The 18,536-nt window shown below is 40.8% G+C and overlaps 1 protein-coding gene across 1 annotated transcript in view; it reads left to right on the top strand.

Annotated features, from left to right (window-relative positions):
- col4a1 (collagen, type IV, alpha 1) overlaps positions 1 to 18,536 on the top strand; it is a 40,627-nt gene that overhangs the window by 7,396 nt on the left and 14,695 nt on the right. Inside the window, 19 exon segments of the mRNA XM_069154044.1 lie at positions 11,829 to 11,882; positions 13,626 to 13,715; positions 14,190 to 14,234; positions 14,369 to 14,413; positions 14,672 to 14,734; positions 14,850 to 14,903; positions 15,218 to 15,244; positions 15,378 to 15,452; positions 15,599 to 15,661; positions 15,858 to 15,893; positions 16,008 to 16,046; positions 16,780 to 16,872; positions 17,011 to 17,046; positions 17,152 to 17,211; positions 17,386 to 17,421; positions 17,525 to 17,569; positions 17,685 to 17,717; positions 18,445 to 18,471; positions 18,473 to 18,506. Of these exon segments, the coding sequence (XP_069010145.1) occupies positions 11,829 to 11,882; positions 13,626 to 13,715; positions 14,190 to 14,234; positions 14,369 to 14,413; positions 14,672 to 14,734; positions 14,850 to 14,903; positions 15,218 to 15,244; positions 15,378 to 15,452; positions 15,599 to 15,661; positions 15,858 to 15,893; positions 16,008 to 16,046; positions 16,780 to 16,872; positions 17,011 to 17,046; positions 17,152 to 17,211; positions 17,386 to 17,421; positions 17,525 to 17,569; positions 17,685 to 17,717; positions 18,445 to 18,471; positions 18,473 to 18,506 (955 nt within the window).

Genomic DNA, 18,536 nt, shown 5'->3' with positions numbered 1-18,536 from the left:
CCTAAAATATCGTAATATTAATGGCCATATTACCAACCTTTACTTTCAATACAGATAGGGCGAGGAGAACTCAAGCTATAACTTTTAGTGCGAAATAGGAGCGTATCTGTTCTGTCAGATGCATGCGTCATGGTTTTTCTTTTAGGATTAAGAAAATGATTCATACCAGCAAAGTCTTGGCTGTAAAAAGAAGATAAAAAAAAAATACTTAAGCCCCACACAAGTGCTCAAATGTTGTGATGTGAAAGCTCCAGCAGAGGCAAATGAGAGTCAGGAAAAATGAGGAGGAAGCGGTTTGTTTGGTGGATTGGGTAACTGATGGATTTAGTCATGGCAGAATAACCCAGGATGACAGCACAGATGAGGGAAGCAAATGCTTCAAATTTGTCCCACAATAAATGAACTGGTTAATGTTGTTGCCAGACTGTGATGTAACATTTGTTTGGAGCCTGAGCATTAGATCAATGGAGGCATTCCTTAAATCTGTCAACTGAACAAAACAGAAATGTCTGACATTGATGTGTACGCTGTTTTTTTTGTGGGTTTTTTTAACATCTTCCTTGAACGTCACACTGCACTGTCTCCTCGTCTCAGCTAGAGTTACTCTGTATTTTTTACCAGACACGATTTAAAGGGACTGTTTTGCCACTAAGGAGACAGGATTGATAGAAATAGCAGATTGGCAGTCAGTTCTCGTGTATCCACACCTCAAGCCTTGAACCTCTTTCCTGGAAGAACAGATGCTTTATTCATCTCCTCCTGGGATGCCCTTTTTATGTCGCTGCTGGTGGTTGAGCTCGGTCAACTTGCTGAACAGTGAGAATAGCAGTTTTTGTTTTTTTGGAGCTGTTATTCTAAAGTATTCAAGAAAAAGCCGTAATCAGTTAACTCTGAGTAGGAAACAAGCTAAGCCGGTCACGTGATATGGTTCATATCACGGGAAGAGGATATATGCGAGGTCTGTCGCCAGGGTTCGGCATCTTTAAGGCCTCATGGCGAAGAAATCCGCAAGTTACAATCACTCAATATGTTGAAACAGCAGTGATGTAATGGTGATGTAGGAGATAAGGACTGGTATGGAAACAGGAGAACAACAGGGAGCAGCTCTGTCTATTAGATGACTATCAGCTGTGTTCAGTGTCATAATGGAGCTAAAGGGCAACATTATCCATCTGTTGGTGCAGTTAGTTTGTGAAATGCACAGACAAAAGCTTTCTTTCCCTCATTCCTCTGAATTTCCTCTCTTTCTAACTTTTACTCTTGTAGTGTAGTGTAGTCATTTGTGCATTATATGAAACCCATTGTGTTACTGAGGATGATGATGACGATAACTTTACAAGGGGGTAATTTCCTCTTTGCGTACAAACACCACCTGACATATGTGAGACGTGCACGAATGAAGCATACGTTGAAAAAATGTGAAATGCAGCTTTCATTCACAAACACACACTTCCTGTACATGTACACTCCCGAATGGATGCTTTGTGTCACAGTAATGACAATGCCTCTTTGTATAAATTACTAATTTATATGCCAGATGCTTCCATGTAAAATGTGTGTGTGTGTGGTTTGAGAGAGAAACGTTTGGTTTTGTATTTAAACTTTAGTTTTTTTGAGTAAATGATTTCCGACTGAGTCGATGTGACATTTCTTCTGCTGTGCAGAGAATTGCGGGTCAGAACAGCCAAAGAAGCATGCTGGCATTCATACTGCAAAATAAAATACCTTCAGCATATCGCTCTCACAGCAACAGCTCGGACCAAAAAGCAGTATTTGACTATCCTGGCTGCGCCGCCCGGGGCTCACCGCTTCAGTTTTCTTCGGGTTTCGATCTGATTGGTTCAAATTAACCCGAAGTATACGCCGAGTGGGAAGGGACGTCTGCAAACAATTCTCTATGGAGCATCCCCAGACGCATATATTCCTGGAGTGAAATGGGGTCCTGGGTTGAACCGGCGGTGTTCCCTAACTTTTCAGAAAGTTTTCACTTCCTGAAATAGCTCAAAATCTTTTTAATGGACTGACACAAACTTTTGCACAGACATTCAAGGTGCCCAGACAATACATATTATGTTGACTTTAATGATCTATTGATTTTTACTCATGTCAAAATGTTACTTTGTCCAGTACTTTGGTTGATTACCAAATATCTGCAAAACTAACGATCTTTCAATCAGATCTACACGGTAAACTGAAAATGGTGAAAACTACACCAGTTTAATATCAGCGACTGCTAGCATTTAGCTGAAGGTTCTACTGTCCCCCGTAAATACAGCCTCACAGAGATGCCAGTTTGTCACTTTAAATCTAATTGGGTGAAATAACATATTTCCCTGATTTTTAAAGACGTTAGTTTGTGAGAATATTTCAGGTTGGAAGTATTTAGAGAGTGTTCAAGTCACGGAGGTCACTCCTTCTCCTCATGTGCTCACATTATTCCCAGATACCAGAGCACTCGAGAGAGACGCAAGGCCGACCCAACCCCTTCTTGTCTTTGTGAGCATAAAAGGCAAGGAAGAGGCCTTCCCCCTTAGAGAAAGAATGGCTTCCTAAATCCCATATCCTGTGGCACACTCACAGAGGAGCCACAGGCTGAACTGAAGTGCACATGAACTGAACTGGCCCCTTCTCAAAGCAAACAAACATCTCAACAACGTGATTGTTGCCCCCCCCCCACTTCCATCACCACCCCCTGACCATTTCTTAACTTTGCCTCAAAAGACGATTTGTTAGCAGAAAATGTGCGAACTCCGCTCTGCATTATTGTCATAGTTTATTTCCAGATCAAGACATCTCAAACGGATTTATCAGCAAACAAGAAAAAGCTTTCAATTTGATGTTTGTGTGTGTTTTTGACCAATCCTGGTCCTGTGGGATTATAGAGGAATGTTTTGTTTTGCACTTGTGTGGAACAATAAGTGCCCAGACCAGAGATGTGTGGGCCCGTGAACAGAGCTCTGCATGGCAACCGAACAGCCCATCTCTCCCACTGGCACACCATCTCAGTTAGCTCGCCAGATTTGTGATTTTTTTTCTTTAGACAGCAGTTGTGCTGGAACGTGTTTAAAACAAAGAGCCGGCTTGAGGGCAAGAGTTGAGTACTTGTGTGTGTGTGTGTGTGTGTGTGTGTGTGTGTGTGTGTGTGTGTGTGTGTGTGTGTGTGTGTGTGTGTGTGTGTGTGTGTGTGTGTGTGTGTGTGTGTGTGTGTGTGCAGTGGTTGGAGCTGGAAAGTCCCTTCTGAGGCCAAAAGATTAGCAGGAGTCTGGCTTAATTTGTTAACAAGGTAACATTTCATCCACTTGCACATCCTTACACACACACCCACACACACCCACACACACTCAAACACTGAGGAGGAGCGGAGTTATCAAGATGACCTTTACATTGAAAGCTCTGCTTGAGTGTCTAAATCCCCACTAATCGCTGGTCCAGAGGTTACAGGTCAACAGGATGATCCTGGGAGGGTCATGTGACTGGTCAAGATGGGATGCCGATGCACTAGCTGGTTAAGAGAGGTCAGCGACCTTTATAATCTAAGGCGGGAATACACAGCATAGGATCTGTTCAAAGCATTAACGCGTTGCAGAATTCGAAAATCGAACTGAATCAAAGACAATCATCTGTATTCGGTGTCGGTCATGACGAGTAAAGCATTATGGTAAATTACAATCATATTGTTTCATTGAACTTTTTGACTTGAGTCTAATCTATAAAACAGTATCACTGTGACAACCAGGAAAGCCTGAGAAATTGTGTAAAACAATTTTCCCCATTTACTGAGTTCATTTTGCTCGTGAGAATTCCTGGGTTGACAGTTAACATGGCTGGTGCTGGACTGCTGAAGACGACTGTGCAGTGCTGAATGTTGAATGTCCGCTGACATGTTGAGTAATTTCTGCAGTCTCGGAGGATAAGCTGTGTTTGTTACTCTGTCCACTGCCGGCCGTGTTTGCCTTCACTGAATTAGAGCAGACTTGTTAGCTCTCCGTTTAGATCCTGAAGATACCGCGGTGATATGATCTTCGTTTAGGATAGCGATGCTACACTTTGAGACCCCCCACTTCCAGCTGTTTGGGTGTCTTGGCTCCAAATTTGATGACAGGCAGCATTAACCTGGTCACGCTTGGTCATGCATGAGCAGAGTGGCGACTGACCGATGTGTTTGTTAACTCTGCTCAATAACTTGGGTTTGAGGATGTGTCTTTCTTAGAAGTGCAGATTTTCTCAGGGAAACTTAAAGATCATGATCCTGCCCACGTTCTATGATTGCACAGATTTTCAAAATGTCTGGTATTCATTTCATTTAACATCCATCACGTGTGTTTGTTGCTAACAGGCTCATTCTTGTGAGTTTTTGTGCAGCCATGAGTTGGGCCCATGTGTGTGTGTGTGTGTGTGTGTGTGTGTGTGTGTGTGTGTGTGTGTGTGTGTGTGTGTGTGTGTGTGTGAACAGCTCTCTGCAGATACATCTGCTTTTGGTTACAGGAGGCCTGAATTATTTCTGTGGTGTAGATGAATACCTGCTGCCTACAGCCAGAACAGGGCATGTTTTACATCAAGCTGGTCTCAGCGACTAAGCGCTACAGGACTCCCTTACATACAGGAAGCAGAAAACACAGCCTGGTTTTATTGCAGAATGTTCATATAATATGTCTCTAGCTATATATATGACTCTCGACGTGACCTTGTGTTTCTCTGGAGCATTGATGCTGTGTATCATTTGTAATGATAAATCTTTTCATGCGAATACAAAGCTCACCAGGAGCTGCGAACTTAGCTTAGCACGAAGACAGAAGGGGAAAAGACTTTGGGAAAAGACGCTGTCTTGTCATAAACTATGCTTCAGTTTTTATGAGATTTAAACAAATGAAATCTGAAAGCTTTAAAAGTGCAAAGAGGTCGATTTTTGTGGGCAGAGCCAGAGTAGCTTTTCCCCTGCTACGCTAACTTGCTGTTGACTGTCTCATTAGTTAGCATTATAGATTTACGAGTACTGTCCATCTTTTCATTTTACTCTCAGCAAGGAAGCTGATAAATTTATCTCCCCAACATTTCAAACTAGTTTTAAGACTCAGTTTCAAGTATATATTCAATCTATATTTTATATCCATTTTAATGTTATTGTCAATGCAGTGTAGTACATGTCATTGGATATTGCTCTTTATATTACGTGATGAAAAGCTTACATAAGTTGAATTTCATTCATTTCTTTCATTTTATGCACTGAAAACATGAGTTGAGAGCTCACATCAGCTGTCACATATAACAGCAATTTAACTTGTTATCTAAGTCATTAATGGAATGCTGTTTCACGTCATTTCCAGTTTGTGCACGTGCAGCTCACCCTCACGCAGACTCGTGCTTGTTTACAGAGCGCGTTGCACCAAGAGCCTCGTCTTCCAAGTATGGCAGTCAGACCGAAAACCCCCCTCCTCCACTTCTATTCTCTCATCCTGGCCTCAGTACCAGAGAAGGCCATGAATATTAGAGCAGCACAGATCCACGCAGCACCCGCTGAAATAACTTATCAATCCTCCTCCACTCATTTTTTATTATTTCAGTTTTTTCCTGTGTTTATCCTCCTCCCTACTGTGAAGCTGAGGACCGCTGTGAAAACAGCATATTTGTGGTCAGTTGATCTAACATACCACGAGCAAAAAACACAAATAAACACAGAAAACCACTGTAAAGCTGGAATAAGCCAGCAGCACAGAGACACTGATCTCATAACGACTTCATGACATTAAAATCAGCTGATGCTGATACATTTATTACTGGGCACTGTGATGTCTGTCTCGCACTGTGCTCCATAACTGTCTCATTTAATGCTGCTTAATGAGCCCTGCTGCCAAGTGAGATCCTCCCGATGTTTATGGAGTAAGACTATCCTGATTGTCTCCACATGGAAGTCGTGATCTGTGGTTTAATGCCATGAGTATGTCTTTATGGGGTGACTAACACAGGTTAAACATCTTTGCCACTGAAGTAAACTGACTGTAATATAGATTTGTCCTATTTAATGGCTCATAATGAAGACTCTGTATAGGTTACCTTAAAACATGTGTGCTCCGTGTGAGGATTGTGTTGACTTTAAAAGGACACAGGAGCTCGTAAGACTCAGGAAAAAAATATAATTTGACTTGTTATTTCAGTAAGACCTAGTCAGTCCACAAAAGAAGACAGATGTTTGTGAGACATTTATATTTTAACAACTTGTTGCACAATATTTACTGTTGGGACACCCAAAGCCAAAATTTCATCGGATGTCATCAAGAGTAATTAGATGAGCCAACTTGAGAAGCCAAACAGCCAAACGCCCAAATCATAGCACAAAATGTAAACACAAAACAAAGTGATGCAACAATATGGCTAACCTCATACGGTGAAGCTGGTGTCTGAGCACAAATAGTTTGAGAAGTCTTGGGGCAGTTTCAGTTTTCTGCTGCACACCAAAGCAAAACAACAGAGTCAGGAGAATAGAGGCAGAGATTTTGTCAGTTGTTATTATTTCTGTCCGTAACTGGCGATGAATGCCGGCCAAATGTTCAACTCACTGTCAATATTGTACTTAGATATGAAAAAACTGGAACCTGTCCTTTCTAACTGCATGATATAAAGGAGTTTATAGACTTAAGTACGAGGTGTTACAGTTAAATTGTAAAAGGGATAGAACGCATGCTCAACAAAAGTATAACTGTACAACTGAGTTATCTGCTTTGCCCCTCAGTGAAATCTTTATCAATGTGGAAGGAAGACTCCTCTCTGCTCCCTCACAGCCGAGGAGATAACTGAGGAGGAACTCCACAGTCAAACCTTTTTCTACATTTTCACACTGCTGATCCAGGAAAACTGGAGTTTTTTCCCCCCAGAAAACAATGATAAAGGCAACAAAGAGCCATCCACAGCACTCACTTCCTGATGATGCATGACTTTGGTTAAAAATGTGACTTTACTATAAAGTGTGCAGATGCGTTTTTGTATATTTGATTCGAAACTGTGTATCTTCAGGGACAGGAGTTCAATTGAATCCAATTCTTACAGTAATAAGTACCATAACTGCAATGCCTGGACTGAGTCTCATGATGCTGTTGGATAGTCATCATGTGAGAAGATTATCTGAACGTTGGGCTTTTATTTGTTTGTGTGTGCACTGAATAGATGTGTAAGAGAAGGAGAAGAGTGGGTTTGACATGAGAAAACCTCCCACACTTCAGGGTTCAACTAACCAGGAATCCCTGGAGAATTGAAGGATACTTCAGCAGCAGTGGGAGGTTAAGGCAGGAATGTGCAGGGAATGTGATGTCGTTGTAAAGAAAAGTCTGCAGATGACACTGACCAGATGCTTGTGTGATCTTCTGTTTCCTTTAACATGGAAGGAGAGATGCTGTGAAACAGCTGTTGTAAATGTACAGTTAATGTGGAGCACTGCAGGGATGGACAGGTTTAGCCCCCATGTGGTAATAATTCATACTGCTGTAATACATTTGATGAAGTCTACACACCAAAAGGGTTCAGTAGGGTTGGATTCGTGTAAATGTTGTAATTGTTCCCTACAAGAAAGCGTTAGGAACCACTGCAGTACACTTGCCATATTTGGAGGTTGGCTGCAGTGCGTGAGGGGGAGGATTTGCCCACTTTGACAAGAAGAACCAAGGTCGTGAATCATAAAGCCACAGAGCACCGAGGGACAAAGTCGTCACCGGTGAGCCGCAAAGAATGAGACCCTCTTTGTAGATTTGGAAAAAGTTGTTGTGACAAAACCTCTATATTGTGCAAATAACTTCCTTCTCCATCCATTGTATATCCTGAGTGCAACATTTAGGCAAGAGCTCTCAAGTCTGTAACAAATGTTTCATGAGAATCGTGAGGTCAGGAATGCAGTTTGATTCTGTGTGGTTACAAGCGCATACTGCATTGATTGGTTGTGGAACCTTTTTTTTTTAAACTGTCCTCACTGAAGACACGGCAATAAAGTTATGGTTTTAATATTAATACAGCAAAACTGCTACAAATCAAGCTGTTTTAGCAGTTAGAGATGGAAGTTTATTTTTTACCATGGAGATTTAGACTGCCTCTCTCAATCTTCCTCTGCACATGTAAATCTCTATTTACCCAAGCTGCTGAGAAGGACTGTTTGATCAAATGAAAAGCCTCAGAAAAGCTACAAAATTGCTCAGATAAATAAGAATGCTCCACCTGTTAAGGAAGACAGAAGATAATACTGAAAGCTGCAGACAATAACTGGACATTGCAGTGCTGGGAGGAATGTATAAAGCTCATCTATGGAAGCGATCTCGTAAGAGTCGTTCATGACACTACTAAAGCTCTTATTAGCATCCAGTTATGTAACAGCTCTATACGCTCACGCCTGGTTTACCTTAAGATTGTTTGTGTTAATGTCAGGATCTTTGGACCGGCATCTCCTGCTGGCTGAGGCCTCCAATCTGGAGAGCAAACATTACTCATCACTTCCTCTCTCTCGCGGGCTCATCTCACAGCCGGACTTATGTATATAATGATATCAGACATCTCGAGCAAGTGTTGCTGAAACTTCAGGCCTTTTGGGAAGAGGCGTGACCCGATGTCATCTGGACCACCTCTGACACGTAGCACCGAGACACTTTAATCCACATTATGAAGGCTTGTGAACGTGCCTCTGTGTGCCACCGAATAAATCACGGTAGTTACACCCGCTCTTCTCTTGTTGGCCTTTTTTGCGTCTATCTCATATCTTGTCAAAGCAAACTTCCAGGTCTGTGTTTCTCTGCCAGCTCCAGCCTCAGTAAACATTCATAAACACTCCGTCAAAATACAGACAATTATGATAAGGTACTGTTTTACGCATTGCCCAGTAAATGTAAACAATCGGCCAGCACACATCATACTGATCTTTCACAGTTTGGAGACACCCAGACCTGCCATCCAGAGTTTGGAACGACATAAACAGTCCAGAGACACACGAGGCAGTCTGCCACAGAAGTTTATTGGATCTGATTCAGTTCCCCCAGAGCTCAGTGACTCGCCAGCCACTGGATATTAACAGTGGACATTAACACTCATCACTGCAGAGCCTCAGGCCTCTCAGTCTGTTTGCTCTGTGAAAGATCAGGATGTTTGGGCAGTGACCTCATCTTCATCTCTTTAGTTTCTCAGTCTCTAGTTCCAGCAAAATCACATGTGCACGTGTACTATTAATACACCAGAATGTGAAAATACTCAAGTACAGATACAACGTTTAAAATATTACTTGAGTAAAATCAAAAGTAAATGTGTTCATTATGCAGCCTATCGACCCAGTTAGACGGTGAATGGGGATCACTTCGTGAAAGTTTACATACAACTCTGTGAGTATAACTAGAAATATTCTAACATTTTATAAGATTGTGTTTTTTGTGGTCCTTGAATAAAGTAAAAGCTTTATGTGTGGGTTGATCAGGTCTATGTGGTCCCCTATCTGTTCTAAGGCCAATATTGGGGCCAATACCCATCCAGCAACTGAACCGGTGTGTCGCTAATGTCAGATATATGTAGTGTGAAGTAAAACCTGGAAAATCTTCCTCTGAAATATACTTGTACGGCTTTCATCTGCCTGTTATCTCTGTGATGTATAGAAAAGGTATTCATGTTAGAAATGGTTTCCTTCTTAGATGATCAGTGCCATCACTATCCTATATAGTCGTACATGAGGATATATATGATAAGGTCCTCATAAGATCTCCTCTCCCTCCAAAACCCAGATACCAAATCAGACAATCGTCCAATCTGTGGGTGCAAGAGTCATCAACGAGACACTCTTTTTGTGCAGATGTCAGTTGGGTCTTTGTGCCATCGCTCCCATCTGGTGTTTGGGTTTATGACGATGATGCATAGTGGATGTAGAAGCAAAACAAACAGAAGAAATCACATAAAACAGTTCTTTGATCTACCTGCAGATTACTGCGCTGTTTGGAGATCCAGCGGTAGACATCAGAGGGTGAAGCTTTTCATTGTGCGTGTCGGGTTGAGGTTCGGGTTCCCTGCTCATGCCCTCCAACATGCAGGAATGTTTGAAGTTGTGTCTTAAAGTGGACGGTGAAACAAAGAACATTTCAGAGACAGGCGGAGAGCATCAATACTTTTCCATGAACAGGTGTGATCAGCAGTGCTGACGATAAGTAACGTGTTCTACCATTATATTAGCAGGTCTTTGCTCCCCTGGTGAAATGCCAACAAAAATCACGTTAATCCAGCACCAGGCGTCCTTAAGGCTGCGAGCCGGCAGGTTTACCACAATGAAACACACATGTGATTCATTCTCAGAGTCAATAGTCGTTTCCTCTTATGACACTAATCTGATCTGAAGCAGGTGTTCTTTACGTTTTACTGTGGCCTCATTGGGAAAAAAACAAAACATTAGGAAACCAGAGGTGGAAAAGTGAGACGGAGTGAGTGAGAGGTGTTTCAGAGAGCAGGAATGGGAAATGGCAAAGTGCAGTAGGCCACACATGTGCAACACACTGCAAACAGAGGAGAACAAGTGCAGTGGGACAGACTGTGGGCAGTTGGGACTCAAAGCCCTGAGAATTAAATCTGTTTGCTGTGGTTTCCCATGGTTTTAAGGCCACATATTGGTTCAGTTATCAGGTCTGTTGGAACATAAAAAGACGGACAATGGTTGGATCGGATATTCATTTAAAGTAAAATGCAGAATTATGAATGACTTGTGAATTTAATGTCATGTTTAGAAAGTTGGGAGAGGGATCAAGATGAGTGGTAATGGAACCGTTTATTTGTTGTGTATGTGAGTCAGAGACAGACAGAAATATGTGTGGGCAGTGTAGCTGTGCGCTCTCTTCCCAAGCCTGCAGAGCGCTCCAGAGCCTTGACAGGCTTTTGGCTGGGTGCCTTACACGTGAGTCTAACAACAGCTGGAAGATGGAGAGCAAAGGAAGAGAGGAGCAATGGAAGACAGAGCCAAGGCAGTGCAGGCCAGTTCCCAGGCCCTGGCCTCTGGAGACCCCAGAGGAGAGGAAGCAGGGCAGGGGTAGCGGGGGGTGGGTAGGTGAGTGGGTAGGGTTGGAGGGGGGGGGGGGGGGGGGTGAAGGGCTGAGGCCAGCTGTATTGATGTACTGCAGCCTGCAAATATTTCTACAAAGCTAATAGGTGACGGCCGCTTGATGTAGCTCAAAAGTAACCTGATTACGTTTCTTCACTGTCAACGATATCATCAGCAAAATTGCAGTTAATATTTCTATGAGTTGATAAAGTGCATGTCATTTGAGTAGCTTGTGGTTTGAACCCATACAGATAATAATCTGCAGCTGTCTTTGGCTCCGTGAAGCTTTTTCGAACCTTCCGGCAAATTTGCCTCTTCTTTTTTTTTGTTTTACCTGAATGTTTCCTGTTTCAGTTTACTGTCATTGTTCTCATTAATGTCATTTTTAGACATGGCTGGCAGGTATTTATTTAGCAAAATAAACCTACTGTAAACAACCTGCTCTGTACCAAACAACACAAAGAGATGGGAACTACCTTGTGAAAACATGTGAGCATTTAGCTCCTAAAGAACCAGTTATTTTCTTCAGTAAAAGGAGAGTGAATCTTCTTCTCAATGTTATTACATGTCCTGGAAAGCAAGAAACACAATGCCAAACGAATGATAGTGTCATGGATATTTAAAATAAATAAAGTTTGCTAACACAATGGTCATATCAACTTAAAAATGATAACATGTTTACAGATTGTTTCTGCCGCCACCAGGTGGCCACAAAAGATTTACAGCTAAGCCCAGTTGTGTTTTGTCTATCAAGTGATGGATCATTTATTTTGATGTGTTCCTTCATCCACAGGGTTGCGGAGCATCATGTGGAAAATGTGACTGCAGTGGTGTGAAAGGAGCAAAGGTGAGATTTTTTTTATATGTATTTATTACATGACAGACTGGAACCGGGTCTGGGTGGAAAAGTAGCGCATGGGGCTCAGTCACGGAGCAGAGCCCAGGACGGGAACAAAGATCAGTTTGAATTAGAGCGTGTCCGGACACACAGCTGGGCTGAAGGTCTTATTCCCATCAGATGGAGGGAAGCTCTGAGCTACATATGTACAAGCGGTGGGGGCACCAGTCACGAACTGGCTGGGAGCCTCTGAGCTGTCAGCACTTCAGCATTAGTGTTAATCACTGAGCAGAAACATGAAAAGTTGATATTAGCTGACTTGGACAAAGTTAGTTTTGCTGTAACACATACAGACAGCTGCTTACACACCAACAGCATTTTATCCGGTTAATTGTGTTTAAAAAAAAAACACCTCAAAAACAAACAGTCATTAAAAGATAAGTCTGAACATATTATTAATATTATTATCACTATATATTCACTTTTATAATGATTTATTGAAAAGGCACTTATCCTAATACCAGGTATTGCCTTTGGAGCCTGATATATGAGATATAATGTTTTGGTTGTCTAAAAATAAATACTTTAATTTTAGAACAATCAATGACACAGTGGTTCCAAACCTTGGTGTCAGTCCTTCCACATGAGTATCAAGATAAGATATAATGTGGGATGTTTATTAGGACAGGAACCAGGAATGAAAAAACAAAACATTGTTTCTCCACCAATTTAGGTTCATTTTCTGAATTTGTTTCTTATTTCTGCATTTTTCACAAATAAATTATGGAATACACTTTTACCTCTCTAAAATGAAATAAAGATGAATAAAATAATGGTCACAGACATAGTTGTATGATGTCACCACTGCTTCAAAGAAACTGCAACTCTGTACATTTATTGTTCACTGCACCTCCTGCTGTTTAGGTGAACTAGTGTTGGCTCAGCTTTATCAGCCGGCTGCAGGGTGTTATCTGACCACTCAGTGCAACAGTCCAGCCTTTAATGGCTCATTCTAGCAGCAACAGAAGCCTAACATTCAGCTCACTTCACAACAACAGATGTACTGACTGTGTTCAGTGGAGTACGGCCAATCGCTTTGGAATCAAAGCACCTCTGTGTTTTCAAAGTTGTTGAAAAACCTTAAAGATCCTCCCCAAAGTCTCATGTGAGCCTTTTTTCCGATGATATCACTTCCTGATGTCGCAAAACAGAAGTTGCCCTGGTAACCCTATGAAAATAGATTTATAAATATAATATGAATCTATAGGTCAACATGCAATGCTTCTCCCCATTAATGTGAGTCCAGTGTTGGGGTTAGGGAGTGGAAATCAATCCTAAAATAATACTTTCAATATGGATGGTTTCTTATTTATTGGCAAGTTTTACCCATCGCTCTCTTCCCTTGTGAAGATTATTGAGGAATGACTCTCCCTGATAGCAATGCTGCCATCTAGTGGCAGATAGTAGAGTCTATCTGGGTCAGTTTTAGGACACTGCGACAGACACAAGAGGAGGATGCAATATTTGTTATTGATTAAACTGAAATAATACAATGCTTTTATGAGATTTCATAATTAGTTAAAATGTAAAAAATATACAGAAAAAAATATGTTTTAAGAATTGGCTGTTTTGCCGATGGCTGAACATACATGTATCGTATGCCAACTTGAAGAAGAGGAATAGAAAGAACTGTTATTTTGGAGTTTGCGTTTTGGTCCTTATGTCATTAAAATGTCTTCCTGTGCATCACAGGGTGAGCGTGGATTTCCTGGTCTTCAAGGTAATATGGGATTCCCGGGGATGCATGGACCAGAGGGGCCTCCAGGGCCAATGGGCCCCAAGGTTCGTACTACGTTTCACTCAGGGTTAGAACTGATTAATTATTAGTGCACAGTATTTCCCTGATTAATCGGTTAGGTGTTAAAATGGTTGTAATGTTTCACAGCCAGAATTCACATCTAAAAGCCAATTATATTCAGTTTAGTATCATCTAGGACAAAGAAAAATATCAAATCCTCATATGAGAGAAGCACCAGCACATTTTAGAAATGTTTGCTTTAAAAATAATCAAAACGATTATTCAACTCTCATGTTAATTGCTGATTAGTTTTCGCTTTCTTTACTAATAGTTGCAGCTTTACACACATTAAAATCAATAAGCTCAAGGTGAGCTAATATTATCCATCCTATGTCTACACGTTGTCAGATCTTTACTCAGTATAACAGAAGCATTTCATATTTTTTTGAGAACATTTTTCAAGGTCATCAGAACTATTTTTCTGTGTTATGCTAATTATGATGTCATTTGTCTATCAGGGAGATCTGGGTGAGCCTGGAGCTACTGGACTGAAAGGTGTACGAGTAAGTAACTAACCATCTAAATTATAATATAAGAAGATGATATGATACAAACTTGCAGTTCCCAAATTATTGCTCGTCTTCAAGTTGTTGTGTTGTCATGAGAGAGAAAATTTGACGTGCTTGTGATTTCGCAGGGTCCTCCTGGTCTGCCAGGTTTCCCAGGAAACCCAGGACTACCAGTAAGTTTCCTTTGAGCTGCCTTCACGTCTCACATCCTGCAACAATCCAGTAAATTCACCTTGTAACAGTAACAATGTTGTCAAGCATGTAACTCGGTTTTAGATGATGTTGATAATTATTAGTCTCCATTTTAACTTGGATGATGTCTGTGGGAAGTTTCCTGCTTGCAGCAGGGCAGAATGGTCAGGAAGCTGGGGAGACGTTGTCACCATATAACTAATAATTGTCTCTTTGAATTTCTGTACTCTCGTTCATAGGGCATCAATGGAAACGATGGTCCACCTGGTATGCATGGTATCCCAGGATGCAATGGAACTAAAGTAAGACACTTCTATTTATCGTGTGTTTCGAAGCAGATTTGTTCGCCCAGACTCTCTGTACACTCCAAACTAAACACTTTTCTTCCCTTCTCACTGTGTTGCTTGTGTGTTTCAGGGAGACAGAGGAAGGGATGGCACTTCTGGTTTTCCTGGTCTTCAAGGGCCTCCTGTAAGCAACCACAGTTTGCGTGAAAAATCAGGCAGCACACCACTGACAGCTCACTGCTCACTTATCCGTAGAGACCTGTGAAAACATTGTGAAAACCATCAAACATTCTTAAGAAAAGCTGTCTTGTAGCTGCCAAACATTTTGGGGATTTGTCCAGTTTGTAGCGCTGTATTATGCAACTAAAATTAAAACCAAAACACTGGAAGATTTATACATCAAATCATAATACATCAACTAAGCGGTATTTTAAAATGTAAATATTTTTCCTGTGAGAACATCTAATGTATAGATTTATTTCTATTCTCGCTTCTCAGGGCATCCCAGGAATTCCTGGAATGAAGGTGAGCTGAAGTTCATGAAACTTTACATCTTATTTAAGAATATATGTGAATTATCCCCCCCTCCCCCCCCATCTTTCTCTGCCAAGGGACATGTGATCTATCAGAGCATTTACCTCTGTTTTGTCTCCCTCAGGGTGACCCTGGTGGTGTGTTTGGGATTACCCCCATGAAGGGAGAGAGAGGATTCTCTGGTGTACCTGGAACACCTGTACGTAGTGTGTGTGTGTGTGTGTGTGTGTGTGTGTGTGTGTGTGTGTGTGTGTGTGTGTGTGTGTGTGTTCTTGAATGTATGTGCAAAGACTGAGAAACAACCTGAGACGATGTAAAGTATTTTTCCCACACTTCCTCTCCCAGGGATTACCTGGCCCTCCTGGACCTACCGGACCTCCAGGAATCCATGGTTACCAGGGACCGAAGGTGAGTTACTCCATCGGTGATGAACTGTTCATTTTACGAATTCAGTGGAAAAACTTAATTTGCTGAGGAATTTCAAAGGTGCATAAATGCTTGAAGATACACCAACAATTCAGAGCTCATATTAGAAAATGTAATATCTGTAGACTTTTACATGATTACTAGTAATTGTTTGAATAATTGAGTCACTGTTTGACAGGGTGACGCTGGCCCCCCTGGCCCTCCTGGAGAGAAGGTAAGATTAATTATGCATACAGTAGAGATTTAACAATAATAAAAACGCCAACATTTTCTGACATGGTGACTTGGCTGAGATGTCATTCGAACTTTCTTTTCATCCTCTGTGCAGGGTGACAAGCTGGCCTTTGTGAGTGAGAAAGGAGATAAGGTGAGATTTTTTTTTTCATTTTTTTTTTAACTAAAAAGAAACAAAACAAGGGGGAAATTAAAACCTGTAGTTTTCATGTGATTGTTAAGGTCAACACCATATTCATCATGTTGTGGACGTTATTACAACCCAAAATCCAAGAAATCTTTATTGCAAAAACATTATCCCAATACAGACCACTAATTATTAGCATCTTACCAAGTTATTGCCTTACCTCCATGTCTTTTTATTAATGACCTTTTTTCTTTAAGCCTATCGTTACCCCACTCATTACATGTTATTATTGGGTTAATTTTCCTCAGTTATACACATGTATTGCTTTTTTTTTTTTTCCATTAACTCACTTTCTTGCCAATGAGAGTATGACTTGAGTTATTACAATGTTACTACTGAGCTATAATGTAAATTACCATCTACACCTGTTGCAGAATCATTTTATCCATCTTTTTTCTTTTTCAATAGTTTGAGGAAGGAAAATTGGAATTTTGTCTTTTTATTGGTCTAATCTAGTGTTGTTGTTGTTGTTGTTTTTTTGTTACGCTTTAATCAGATGAAAAGTAAAATAATTTTCTCAATGCATTAAGGAATATTTGTAGACTATATTGCTAGTTTTGGAGAGCCTTGATTTTCAGTGGTTGATTTGATTTTTAAATAAAACATTTTTTACATTGTTTTTTTGAAAATGTATTTGGCTGTGGCCGCTGTTGTTGTGAACGTTGCCGTCTGCCTGCAGGGTGACCGAGGATATCAGGGCCCACCGGGCCCCCCTGGACTCCCGATGGGAGTGGAAGGAGGACATATCACAGTGCACATACCTGGACCACCGGTACTCACTCAGTTCTTTACAAGCTCAAAAGAAATGGCACTATTTTCATGTTTTATTACTTAATATCTGTGTATATGAAAAAGATTACTTTTGTATATGTGTTGTTTCCTACATGTGTTTTTGCTTTTCTTCCTGTAGGGGTACAAAGGACCTCAGGGAGATAAAGGAGAAAAAGTAAGTATTTTTCTTTCCAATGTTGAGGTGTGAAACTTAGCGTGTACACAGACTATTTGTTATCTATTACTTTGTTTTTAGACACCTGTTGTTTTTTTTTTGCAGGGCTTTTGCACCCCTTATCTTGATGGTGTCAAAGGTGATCCCGGCCCACATGGACAAAGAGTACGTAGCTCAACTTATGTGTCTAATTGGGATGGTATAATTTGATCATAACTGACGCAGGAAGTTCAGTTACCGTGTCCTTTTCTGTGTGTATCTGTGCTGATTTTATAGAGAATCAGCTCAATGTGTCAGTCACTTTTACAATTAATCAGACTGTGTGTTCCTGTAATCTAGGGTAAACCTGGTAAAGATGGAGACAATGGGCTAAAGGTAAGTAGTACTTACTGTATTATCCCCCTGCTCTACTGTGCAGTGCTGTTTTCTTTCATTGTATAATATATGTATCACTAAAGTACAATATATTCTCATACAGGGTGAACAAGGTTTTCCTGGAGCTCCTGGATACCCCGCTTCCCAGGTAACTAATTCACTAATTAATGTGGGATCATGTAAATTTAAGGCTTTAACTTCAAAATGAATGTATATCAAAGGAATTCCTGATCAGACTGACTAAATTCTTTGTCTTGTTTCAGGGTGAAAAAGGAGAAAAAGGACCACCTGGTTATGTGAGTGATCTCTCTCCTTTGGTTTTACAGTAACTTATGTGAATCTCTAGCTTGCTCTCTTTTTCATCAGCTACAAACAGAACTTCTGAAAGCTACCAGCAGATGTCACCACATATTAATTTTGTTATAAAGTGAGAGACTGTTAAAGGAACAATACACTGGTTTTAAAATGACTCAGTGGGATGTGGCCTGTAGCTTCTATTACAGTCTCGTGATTGTCTCTGCATGAAATTAATCTGTATCAGGAAAAGTATTTGTCACATAGGGATATATAATTTGAAGAAACTATAATGGAACAAATAAATAAATTGAAATACAGTGGGGGGAAATTTGATTCCCTAGTGTTTTTAAAGCCCTGGCTATGACTTTTACTTGACTAGTCTCAGTTTGAGTTTGGAGATAAAAAGCTTAGCAAAAAAGAAAAAAATTTGGGAAGATCTGAGCATTTATCAGACAGGGAGGATCGAGCAAAAGATGCTACTGAGTTGAGTAATGGGAAATGTGGGATTCACAATCAAAGGAACTTCACCTACAAGGGACTTCAAGAGCAAATGAACACCTCCAGATTATATATATATTTTTTACCTTTAGCTGTTCATATAGTGTCTAAAGACAGGACTATTTTGTTAATCTGTCTCTTGCAAGACATCTAACTTCTGTTGAATTTACCCTTTAACTGTCAGATGTTGTAGCTGCATCCTTAATTTTTGTAAATATGTAATTTTAGGGTAGTGGTGCACCTGGCCCTCCAGGCCCCTTTGGGTCTCCCAGGGTTGGAAGGAGAAAAAGGTAAAAGGATGCTATAAAATACCCACATGT

Source organism: Embiotoca jacksoni, unplaced genomic scaffold (assembly GCF_022577435.1).
Source record: "Embiotoca jacksoni isolate LCO1_2020_lvr unplaced genomic scaffold, fEmbJac1.0.p SCAF_2, whole genome shotgun sequence".
NCBI classification, from domain to species: domain Eukaryota; kingdom Metazoa; phylum Chordata; class Actinopteri; family Embiotocidae; genus Embiotoca; species Embiotoca jacksoni.
The sequence above is the reverse complement of the archived record's forward strand: the minus strand, read 5'-3'. Positions and strand labels throughout refer to the sequence as shown.